We start from the raw sequence: 12405 nt of genomic DNA on the forward strand, positions 1-12405 counted from the left end.
GGTGACGGCGAGCTCCCCGCTGACGCTTCCCCCCCCCACGGAGCGCCGCCCCAAACCCGCATCCGTCCTTGAAACCTTTTTACATTTATTTATTGGACGGAGACGCTTTCCCTTTTACAGCTGAGCTGAGAAATATGCATTAAGACCATTTCGGTTGCTGTACATCGCACGGACAAGGAAACCCAGATGATTTGCAGCAACACCAAACAAAGCTAACAGGCCCCAGTCTAAACAATTTGTCGGGGTGGGTGGGGGGGGGGTGACTATACTGGCCCGAGGCATAGACATCAGTTTGGACCCGAGGTCGTCCACGTTACCGGAGACTGAACTTTGTCGCCGTGAAAATCATGCAGTTGCAATATGAAATTAGCTGTCGGCGGCGTCCCTGCTGCGTGTCCTGGATGTCTGGAGGCCAAGCGGTGGTGTTGCAGCTCCAGCGTCCGGCCCCCCCTCTGTTTATAGTACCGTCACTATCAGACCCCGGACTGTTGGCCACCGTTGTCTGGCTCCTGCGCCTGATTACTGCTTTACCACCCGCCGCTTCTCTGACTCTCAAAGCAAAACAAACACATCTAATCCCCCCAAACCCACCCCTACTGACACACACACACAGAATATTCAGCAATCACCAGAGTAAACCTGGTGTGGTTATCCAGTGAATTGCGCCGAGGCCTCGCTAAGCCGTCAGAGGTAGCGACCCCGGCGGGCACGTGCTCCTCCGTCCCGGGTTTACAGCCGGTAACGGAAGCACAACCCCGATCCGTGTGCACGTTGGCCCATATCTAAACCACAGATCAATATTGTGATCCTGGCATGACGGCCTGGACTATCAGCCATGTTGTTTTTCTGGATATCGGAGCAGAAACTTGTTCCTTCCCAGATCTAAGACGCCGAAAGGAGAATCGGATGACGGCATGTCTTAGGATCAGCGATGGCTCTAAAAAACTCTAAAAAAGTAAAATTGTGTGTATTACAGGTCCGGTCCTTTTTAAGTAATGCAGGTAGCAGGTACTCTTCGTGTCATCCAGCAACAACACCCTCCGTTCCACCGCCTCTTATTGGAAAGTGATGTCCAAAGGCCACCCTAGGAGCAGAAATCCCATTATCTAATTGGCTGCACACACACACACACACGCACACACACACACTCACACACACACACAGTGGATCCATCTTTTACGGGCTTTAATAAAGAAGGACCCCCAGAGCCGACTGCCAATGTGGAGAAGAAATACAACCCAAAGAGCACTTTTAAGACACGGCTTGGTGAAAACAAGGCTTGGAGGAGAATCACAGCGGCGTCACTTGGCTGTTACTTCTGTCACATGGAGCCAAAATTAAGGTTGAGGAAAAATCAACAACCCCCCCCTCAAGTCAATGATTTTGCGCTTGAAATGTTTCACGGGGAAATGCGGTTTCGCTCAAATGACCTGGACGATTCAGGTAAACGGACCAGAAAGCGGATCATTTTCCCTCGGTTTAATGAATTCAATGAGTCACGCCGCTTTATCTGAAGCTGAATTCTAATGTCCCGAGTGCAGTAACAGTTTCTCTCCTGCTATTTACGCTGGTAGTTCTAATGTTATTACTGCATGTGGAGCAAATAGCTGCTGTGGCAGGCGGCGTTTGTTTTTCAGAAACTGTAAAAATACACGGGCGAAGCGCGAGCGCCGAGAGGAACGGGCCGCCGCGTTCCTGTCAAACATTAGGAAGTGGCAGCATGGCCCGTGTTTTATTTGTCTGGGCCACACCCACATCCTCACAAGTTACCTTCCAGCTGGCGTCGCAGCTCGCAGAGGATGCAAACACTTCCTACCTAGTGAGTCGGCTGCAGAGGCCTCCACCTCCTCCACCTCCTCCACCTCCTCCTCCTCTTCCTCCTCTTCCTCCCCGAGGGGGAACTGGCTGCAGCGGCCGACTCCACGCTCCTCAGTTCCCGCCACAAGGCCGCGTTATCTTCTTCCACCACTCCCTGCATTACGGCTCCCACAGCGGCGGCGGCGGCGGCGGCGGCGAGGACACGAGTAGCTTTGCTAATCGTTTCAGGCGCGGGGAAAGTTCTCTGGCTCTAAAACCGGGGGGAGGAGAAGGGAAAAGAAACAACACTGAAGTCAGTGTCAGAGAAGACACCCCTGCGCAAAATCTTCTTAGGCCCTCCCGCTGCTCCGGAGTCGCTCCTCTCCCTTTTTTCATGTCCGCCGTTCACGGCTAATGTGAGCTCGCCACGGCTCCAGAAACGCCTGCTAGTCACAGTTGCTGTAGATTTTTTTTTTTTTTTAAGGGAAAAGAAGGAAAATAAACCCGGAGAGTATCCGCCAAGACGACCCGGAGGGGGTCGACGGTGCGTTCGTGATAAAACAACAGACACGGAGATTATAACTGCTCCTCAGTATGGATTTATTTGTTTCAGCTTCTTATGTGATCCTCGTAACTTCTGAGACGCAGATATTTCTAAATCTGCCTGGTCGTCTCTGCATGAAACACATAGACGGACGGATAATTAATGATCCCGGAGGAAATTCGGAAAAAAAACAAAACGTGCGCAGCGTTACCGTAAAACAGCTAAAAATAAGACCAAGTATTAAAAAATAGAATGATATGTGCATATAATTTGGATTCAATGTGAGTAGGAACCGTTGCTAAAGACGGTTTTAATGTGTTGATGATTGGTGTTCCACATCAGCGTGATGAGCGGCGCCCACGGTGTCCCTCGGACCAAGATTCCTGTATATTTCACGGCAGAAATGCTAGCAGCAGGCGAAACTATGAGGAACAATCAGGAAAAATATCCGCCTCCATTTGAATAGTTTGGGATCAGTCTGCGCGGCTAACAGGCTAATAGTCAAATGACTGCAGGCAAATCAGCTCGCTAGGAGACGTTCATTTTCACACACCAGTGTAACGTGAAACCGGTTTATGGCTGCAGCCTCACAGCCGGTGTGCCGCGTGTGTGTGTGTGTGTGTGTGTGTGTGTGTTGCGAGGCCTTATCTCCGACCCCGAGGCTAACTCCAGGCTGGATGTGCTCGACACGAGGTGAGCAGGTGTGGTGACATACTGCTGCCGCTGAACTGTGTCCCGGCAGGTCGAAGGGTAACTGGCAGGTGTTTTCGAGGGGGAATTTAAAGCCGGGGAAGAAGGATCGCTCTATTAATATTCACTCCACGCTCTCTTGGTCCGTCCGTCCGTCCGTCGTAGCCGTCCTGCCCGGCGTCCGAGCGAAGAGCACCTTCACGGTCTCGCCTCCTCTTTGTGTTACAATAGCGAGCGCGGCGGAAACGTCCGTTCATTTATTCACTATCTGCCCAGTTTATCCTGCGCTCGGTGTCTCCTATCCGGGCCGGGATTGGTCGAGGGGCCGGGTTCTTCCAGCCAATCGCAGGGCCACATACTGGATAGAGACGTCCAACCGTGCACACATCATATAGAGACATAAAAACAGTCACTCCGTCATTTGCACGTCACTCGTTCACTCTCTGAGGTGCACGTCTCTTCCAGGGTTCACCGGCCTGCTGCTACGCACCCTAAACATGCAGATTAGTGTGCGGGTGTGAATGAGCGAGGGAGCCCTGAGTGTGTGAAAACACACTTTCCATTTACAGTATATACAGGGCTGTCTCAGAAAATTAGAATATTGTGATGAAGTTCTTTATCTTCTGTAATGCAATTACAACAACAAAGATGTCATACATTCTGGATTTATTACAAATCAACTGAAATATTTGCAAGCCTTTTATTATTCTAATATTGCTGATTATGGCTTACATCTTAAGAAAACTCAAAAATCCTATCTCAAAATATTAGAATATCATGAAAAAGTCTTTGTTTTTTAATTGCATTACAGAAGATAAAGAACTTTATCACAATACTCTTAATTTTCTGAGACAGTCCTGTAAGTGCGAGGTCCATCCACGACTTTCCGTGAATATAAAACTGCAGTTAGGAGTAATTAGGCTTCAAGTCAGAAAGGAAAGAGATGTTTCCCACCTTCACGTCATCACACACTCCACTTTCAGATCTTTGTAGATCAGCCTCGGTTGAAGGCGGGTTGTTGTTGTTGTTGGCGTCCATGTTGTTGTTTGTTTTCCCTTTCTCCTGGCTCACGGGGACAACAAACCTTCTCCATCCTTATGGTGATCCTAGAAGGAGAAACCAAATAAGAAGTCATTACATTTTCATTTGTGTTGCTCAGTCCATTTTATTATGGGCTGTTAAACAGATCTTTGACTACCGATTAGCCGCGTGGGCTCGGTGTCACTCATACGCATGTTGATCCGGAATCCTGGCTCAGCTGATCGAGCTGAGCCCCCTCACTCCAACACTATTAAATCAACACACACCAGTGTGTGTGTGTGTGTGTGTGTGTGTGTGTGCGTGCAGTGACACACATTTGACCACGTGCAACGTCAGATAGACATTGATAGTAATTATATTGTGCATGTTTACACACACATGCTGCATTCGCTGACTCTCCGTGTCGTCCGCGGGGCCAAGGGAGAAGTGCTGTTGTGTTAAGTTGACTCTGACACGTGTGTGTGTGTGTGTGTGCACTTTGTCCCCCAGGGTTGTAAAAGAAGAGATTTCTGATGATAATGCCAAGCTGCCCTGCTTCAATGGGAGAGTGGTGTCCTGGGTAAGTGTGATGAGTAACACCGTGCAGACTACACGCACACACACACACACACACACACACACACACACAAACCTCTATCCAGCGATATGCAGAGCACTCATGTATCATGTGTGGACATGTGACGCCTCCGCAGAGCTTTTTAAACACTCGACACCTTGATCCCGCCGTTGGGCTCCACTGGAGAGTAATCCAGATAAAACCGAGCCCCTGTTGTAAAAGTCAATCAGCAGGTTGGGCTAATAAACAAGTTATCGCTCCGCGGCGTCACCCGGTGCACGGTTAACCCGCCGACGTCCCCGCCTGCACAGCGGTTCGTAATTATGGCAGATCAAACTGTCCTGGAAGCCCAAGTGTCCCCGTGGGACCATAAAGTACACCAAATTAAATCAACCTGACATGACTAATGAAGATTTATACCTTTACCCCCCCCCCAACACACACACACACACACACACACACACACACACACACCTCCCCACTTGGGCAAACAGGACTAAAGACGCCGGTTGAAGCTTCTGTTGTAAATATTGACGGACAAATAAAAGCAAATTGTACGTCGAGCCGCGCATTTAATTAACTCTGCGGTTTTCGGTAGCTTGTTTTTTTTCCCAATAAAGTAATAGGTTCTGCCCCATTGATCAGAGCGGAACGGCGCCGCCAGCGAGTCCTCCGGGTCAATTTATTACCGGTCTGATTAACACCTCCTCCAGCGTCGCTTCACCGCAACCAGCACTCCATCAAATCAAGTCAGATATTATTTCAATGTCGCCAAATCACAAATCTACTGACATTTTCCACGTAGAGCACGTGTGGACCGCAATCTACATTTTGTCCCCAGGAGGACGCCGCCGCCTTTTACCCCGCGCAGCTCAACGCGGGGTGGCCTTCTGGGTAGGAAGCTGCAGAAAGATGCAGCGTGGGTTCATGTGAAAGTGTGTTTTCATGACCCCCGAAGTAACTCTCCAAACGTTTGAGAATGAATATCCTTAAACGACGGAGATTAAGACGTGCGCGAGGAGACGGGCGGCCGGCCGAGGGACACGACATGCCGGATATGCTGAGTACGTTACAAAAAATGTGGAGGCGCTTTTCCTAATAATAGTGTCAAAAATAGAAAGAAGTCATCGGGCAGATTTTCCGTGGCGGGTGGGACCGGGAGCCGGACCGGAGGAAATGCATCTCATTCCTGACGGCCTGCAGGCCCCGCTTTTTAAAATAACCACTTCATCCATAAATGCTTTGTTAGTTGTTTTTTTTTTTCCCGTGATCCCACAGCGTGGTTGCCGTGTTATTTAAGGTAGCGGTGCCAATGACCCCCCCCCGTCTCCACACACACACACACACACACACACACCCAGCCCCACCCTCGGTAATCAGCCTCTCCATTGGACTGTTTTGACGGCGAACATCACCGGTGTTGCGTCGCCGTGGCATCCCTGACATGCCGTGTTTACACCGAGGTTTGCAAAGAAAACGGCGCAGCGGCTGACATTTTCTTTTCTCGGAGGGCTACTTGACGTGACGCAACCCGCGCGGCATCTTCTCCGGACGTGACGCGGCTCGGGTTGCGACGCTATCGTCGCTAATCTGAACGTCACATTAAGCAGCTGACGTAGTTATTTCTCTGAGGGACACAGGAAGTCCTTTACGGCGTCCTCCACCGACGCCGTTGTGTCTCCCAGAAATGTATTAATTCTTGCTCCGTCATTTAGACGTGTGCCCGTTTGCAACGACTGAGCAAAGGAAGGAGTTTTCGAGGGGGTCGGAGGAAAACGTCATCACGCTTTCTTTTGCTTGAGTCGGCCGCATTACGTTAGAATTTCCATGGAAGTCGAAGTACTCTGTTACTTGCGCAGGATTACTTGTGTAACAGAGCTGGGATCTTTCTGCGCTTTCTCCATTGAGTGACGGTAACCCCTGGCAACCCACGGGGTTGAGAGAGAGGCCACAAACTCCTCTTTTCTCAAAAACGGGGGTTCGTCCGGGAATCTCCTGGCACGGCGGCGGCGCCTCCACGGCTGCCTGCTTTAACTTTCATCATCACGGCTCCTGAAAGGAGAGCGTCTGAGTCGGCGGGTCACCATCTCTGCGCCGACACTCGGCTGCTTAAAGCGTTCTCCTTGGCGGCGGCGTGTGAAGACGGCGGATCAAAAACAAAGCGCCCGTGTCCCTTGAAATATTCACTCCCTGCTCTGTTTTCCGATCTCTCCGCGCTCAGCTGGTCCTGGCGGAGAGCGCCCACTCCGACGGCGGCTCGCAGTGCACGGAGAGCCACCCGGAGCTGCCGCCGCCGCTGGAGAGAACAGGAGGCATCGGAGACTCCCGGCCCCCCTCCTTCCAGTAAGTAGGCTGATTATTGCTTGTCATACACGCACAATTACACACACACACACACACACACAGACATGCAGGCGTGTAGGCAGACGCATTCAATCGCACACTCCCGAGTGACCCTCTATTCCACAGAGCGCCATATGTGCTGGTGGGAGCGTGTAAAGCAAACCGCAGAGCGCCGGCCCGTATGGGAGGTGTAGGTGGCGCGAGGCCGGCCGGCGAGGACGCGCTAAAGTGTGAAAGCGCGCTATTTTTTCACCCGTTCCCGCTCGCCGGAGGTGTCGGAGCGCTCGTCTACGCGGGAACGACGTATACGCCTGTGCCAGATATAGCCTCCGCAGCGTAAACATCTCCGGGCAAACACTCGAACCCGGCCAGGCGCGTCAAGTCAGCCGGAGCGTTCATCCATACTGCGCTAATAAAGCTACACGCGCAGAGAAAAAAAAACCCCGGGAGCACAACGGCACCGACTCTCGGGGGAGGGGTTTCGAGGACTACCTGAGCCCCGGACTCCGACCCCGAGCCGGCGGATTGATAATATGGCGGCTCCCTGCAAACGGAGAGGTCCCGAGCTAAATATAGGCGGAAGCGCCGGGGGCAACGGGGGCGAAGGCTGTTGTCATTAGAGCGCCGGAGCAATATGGCCGAGGCTCTATATCGAGAGCGAGCAATCTGTCATGTCTCGGCGAACGTCTTCATCCGCCGCTCGACATCTCGGCTCACTTTTGCCCTCTGCGGGCCGCTGCGCGCCGCCGGAGCCGCCGGACGCCCTCGCGGCTTTTTATTGTTCCCCCTCGGCCCGCTCTCGCCGACACCGCTGCCCCCTCGTGGAGGAAAATATAGCCGGCCTTCCCGTCACCCGCCCCCTCTCCTCCGCCTCGCTCGCCCTTTCTCTTTCCCTCTTTCAGTCAGACAGGCGGGCCTTTCTCCCACAGCGGCGGCGTGGTTGATTCCCAGCCGTGGAACCTCCTCTCGCTCCGAGATGAATCCAGGCCTCCAGCCGCCGCCGCCCGTAAAGAGCCGGAATAATATTACCACTTCATTTTCCCTTTGTGCTTTATTCATGCAGTTCATGTGTTTTTCGGCGTGAATGGGTCTATTTGATGAGCACGCAGAATAGGTGGATTTTTTTTGGGGGGGGGGACTGAGAATGGACACAACTGATGTGCTTCTCCCTGGTAATCCGGATTAACAGACATTAAAAGCAACCATCTCCATTTCCCAAGAGGGAGGGGGCGGCGATCGGTAGCGACGAGGGTGGGGGATTTGAAAGGCTGTGTGTGTGTGTGTGTGTGTGTGTGTGTGTGCGGGGGTGGGGGGCATTTGTTCACAGCTGCAGCCCGGCCTGGAATAATCTACCCCCGGATCAGCGGGCCCGCCGCCCGGCTGCACATGCAGACGGACAACGCCGCGTCGCTCGCCGCGCAGATTCCCGCTCTGTTCTTCGTCACTTTCGTTTCCGCTCTCCTGCGCCGGCGAACCCCAGACCAGGTGCACCATCGGCGCCGCCGCCCCCCCCCCCCCGAAACACGCGCCCTCGCCTCATTGAGCACTTTATCCTGCTGAGCGAACACGGCAGGCGACGGGTCCTGTCTGCTCTGGTTTTTAATTTGCATTGATCATCCGTGCATCGCGGCCGAGGTGTGTGTGTGTGTGTGTGTGTGTGTGTGTGTGTGTGTGTGAGAGAGAGGAGAGAGAGAACAATGGGTCTCATTCATCGACCGCTCTGGAGAAGACACGTCTTGCAGAAAAAGCACACACACATTTTCAAGAAAGACACGGAACATGAGGAATAACTCGTGATAAAATGGCAAATTGTATTTGCGCTGTGGTTTTAGCTGTTAGCTTACAAAATTAGCCTTCAGCTAAACGGATTAGGTAGCGTCGGCGTCTCCTGGAGAGCGTCTGCTCTGCTTCTGGTTTTTGTTGCCGGGCCTGGGTTTAGGTCAGCGGGCCTTGGACCTTGATTAATGGCTATTTTTATTGTTTGCCGCAGTTCGGTCGGATGCATGACATTAAAAAAAAAAAAAAAAAAAGCCCAAAAGCGAGCCTCGCTAGCAGTCCGAGGCTGCAGTTGCACATGAGTAATTGTGAGTCATGCATATTTTTTTGCTATTATGGTTATTTTATGTCCATTGCTGACGCTCGTAAACATGAGCTCATCTGCCGTCCGCTCTCTGAAATTTTCCGAAAAGCGCTGCCGTTTTTCCCCGCATCTGTAGATGCTCCACTCGGGCATCCTCCTTTTACCTGCCAGTCATCACTCCATACCGTACACACGGATCAAAGTTGAAAGTGTGTGTGTGTGTGTGTGTGTGTGTGTGTGAGACGCGATTAATTTGAGTCCCCTCACGTCCCGGAAAATCTTGGAATACGCCGAAACCAATTTTCCAGCCCTGGAAAATATGCGGAAAAATGACAGAAAAGGGGCAAAAAGCTCAGAAGTTGTCCTATTTTTGCTGCCAGAGCCTCCAGCAGATGGACGGCAGCTCCTCCTGAAGGAGCTGAGCTGGATTAGGTGTCAGAAGGAGGTCCTCCTTGGGAGTGAGGATCAGGAATGTGTCCATCAGAGGGACGGCATGGGTTAGATCTCGTGGAGATAAAGCCAGGGTTTGGACATGGACGCAGGAGGGACGGTGAAGATCTGGGTAGAAGGACGCCGAGGCTGGAGGTCTAGTCCGGGGGTCGGCAACCCGCGGCTCTTTTGTCTTTACACTGCGGCGCCGAGTGGCTCGGGAAAATATATCATAAATATTTAATTGAAGTATATTTCATTTGTGATAATTCCTTTTTTTAACTTTTAGTTCTAATTTGGAAAATTATTGTGATCTTGAAATATTAAATAAAATTATATTTATTATTTTTTGTCACACTGGCGGAAGCCCGCCGGTAAAGTCCCAATTTGCAGATGCTGTGCGCAGAAGTTTAGGAGCAGAAGTCCTATAAACCAGGTAAAATATAATATTTATAAAGTATATTTATAATATTTAAATATTTATAATATTCAAAATAATATTTAAAGTAATAAATAAAATAATAATATGTAAAATAAAAAAATAATATTTAAATTAATTTTTATAATATTTAAGATAAATATTTATAAAGATATTTTGCAAATATTTATTTTTTATTGTTTACTGACACATTGATTTTTTCACGATTTATTTTTAGAATTCAGGTCAAGGCTCCGCTACACGCTCTGAAAGCCTAAAGCTCAAAATGAGTTCATTACATAAATAAAATTATTTTTTTTTCCGTAATACTTTGTGAATTTCAGAAGCAACACACGACACACTTGTTTATACAAAGTGTAAAGGTAATAAAAAGCAACATATACAGCGGTACCTTTATTTTAGACGTCAAAAAGCAATCGCGGCTCCCGCTGTTTTCTTTTCCGAGAAAATCGTGTCGAAATGGCTCTTTGGGTGTTACGGGTCGCCGACCCCTGGGTTAGAAGAAGATTCGTGGATGGAGGGAAGGAGAAGAGGGTTCGATGGCGATCGAAAGGAAACGAAGAAGAAGAACATCTACGAGGAAGTGACGGAGAAATTGAGAAAGCAGTTATTTTTTAGAAGAAACTCGACGAGACGTTTCCGTGCGATAAATCAAAACCGGACCGCCGGGGTTATCCTTCACCGTGGAAACCGGGGCGTGAACATTCCCGCGGCCTCCGAAGGCGTCGCGGCTGTTTGGCGTGGCGGGGAAGAAGCGTGCCCTTTTGTGATGGCGCCGTCTGCTCCCGTCATCCATAATGCATGACCACCCCGTCGTGCGCAAACACACGATTGTTCACGCAGGTACCTACTGCACGCGTGCAGAAGCGTGCGTGAAAAACCGACCGACCGGCCGACTCTCGGGGGGGGGGGGGGAGTCGGGTCCTCGCCGGCCCCCGCGGGGCCCCTGACCCCGACGGACTGACAATCTGCCCTCCAGCCCTTCCATAACCCCTCCCACACACACACACACACACACACACACACACCTGATCTACCGCTCCTTGCTATTTAATGCAATCTGTCACTCTCTCCTCGCCGTCTCCCTCCAGATCGTGCTCCGGGCGCCATCTGGGCTTTCAATAGATCTCATTAATGCCGCCATTGTCTGCGGAGTCTCCCTCGCCGGCGATCCGGTCATTAATGACACTTAGCGAAAAACACATCACATGGCGCGCAACAATGAAACCGCTATTTTTCGCCGCGGGGACTGAATTTGAAACAGGGCGATAATAGGAGTTGCATATCCGCCTAAAGCTAAATGGCGGGCGATCCGATGTGATAGCGGCGGCGGCGGCGTCTGAGGGAGTCTCGGGGAAGCGCCGGGCTGAAGGGTTCTGGTGTTTCTGCGCCGCAGTGCTAACGCCGTGAGCAGCCGCGACGGCCTGGACACCGAGACGGGGACGGAGTCGCTGCTGAGCCACCGCAGGGAGCGGGAGAGGGAGCGCGCCAGGAGGAGAGCCAGGGAGACCGAGCGTGAGTATGGACGCCGCCGAATCTTTTCCAGGGGACGTGATGGTCATCAGAAGCCCAGGTGGAACACCGGCGCTCGCCGCTTCCTGTTGGACAGGAGTTCCCACGCTTGGAAGACGTCGCGCAGGGATGAATATTACTCCTGGTCCAGGAGGAAACCGTAGAGTACCTGCTTCGTCACGAGCCCGCCAGCAGAAACGTGCGACCGTCCACTCGTCTTGAAGGTTCCAGGTCATCCAGGTCCTGGTGAATTCTTGTCCAGATCTTCTTCCCAGAGGCTTCTTCACCTCTGATGACCTGCGGGGAGCTTCCAAAAATACCTGCCAGGGTTTTGGTGGCTTGTTGTCTGAACAGAAGAGCTGTAGGGGGTCCAGAGATGGAGATGTTGAGGTTCTGAGGAGGATGGATAGGATCTGGAAGGAGTCCATCAGTTAGATGTTTTGGAGTTTGGTCATGGACAGAGGAGGGCTAGTAGACGGATGCTGGAATTGGAGGTCCAGAGGAAGACCAAAGAGAAGATGGACGTGAGAGTAGGGTGAGATGGAGAAGGTGGAGATCCCTGAAGGGAAAAGACCAAAGGAGAAGTAGAATTAGAAGATTAGCATAAGAACCCTGGCAGAAACTCCTCACAGGTCATCGGAGCTGAAGAAGCTCCGGGACGAGGGTTGAAACATCTTCAAGTGAAGAAATTCAAGTTCAGTTGCCACCATGAGAAGATCTGGACGTTCACCCGTTCATTGTCCCGCCTTCCGAGCGTTCAGCCCGTCATTCCCACGTCCTCCAGAGAGGACCAGGCGTGGATGTTCACGCCTCTTCTGGTCTTCGTCGGAGCTCCTCAGACATCAGACCCTCCCTCCGTTCTCCTCCTCTTCGGGCCTCGCACATCTTTTGACCAAATTAATTTTGCTTCACGCTGTATTTTTTTGGCGTAAATAAGAAGGAGAACCTTGGAACGTTTCTTCACCGGCGGTGGT

The 12405-nt window shown here is 51.3% G+C and overlaps 1 protein-coding gene across 3 annotated transcripts in view; it reads left to right on the forward strand.

Annotated features, from left to right (window-relative positions):
* Positions 1-12405, forward strand: part of LOC147226821 (segment polarity protein dishevelled homolog DVL-1-like) — a 29119-nt gene that overhangs the window by 4696 nt on the left and 12018 nt on the right. For all 3 annotated transcript variants that reach the window (XM_086160084.1, XM_086160085.1, XM_086160086.1), the window contains exons 2-4: positions 4562-4631; positions 6850-6971; positions 11316-11434. In XM_086160084.1, the coding sequence (XP_086016210.1) occupies positions 4562-4631; positions 6850-6971; positions 11316-11434 (311 nt within the window). The remainder of the gene's footprint in view (positions 1-4561; positions 4632-6849; positions 6972-11315; positions 11435-12405) is intronic.

Source organism: Fistularia commersonii, chromosome 14 (genome assembly GCF_037954325.1).
Source record: "Fistularia commersonii isolate RoL2024-O1a breed Wild chromosome 14, RoL_Fcom_v1.0, whole genome shotgun sequence".
Lineage (NCBI taxonomy): Eukaryota > Metazoa > Chordata > Actinopteri > Syngnathiformes > Fistulariidae > Fistularia > Fistularia commersonii.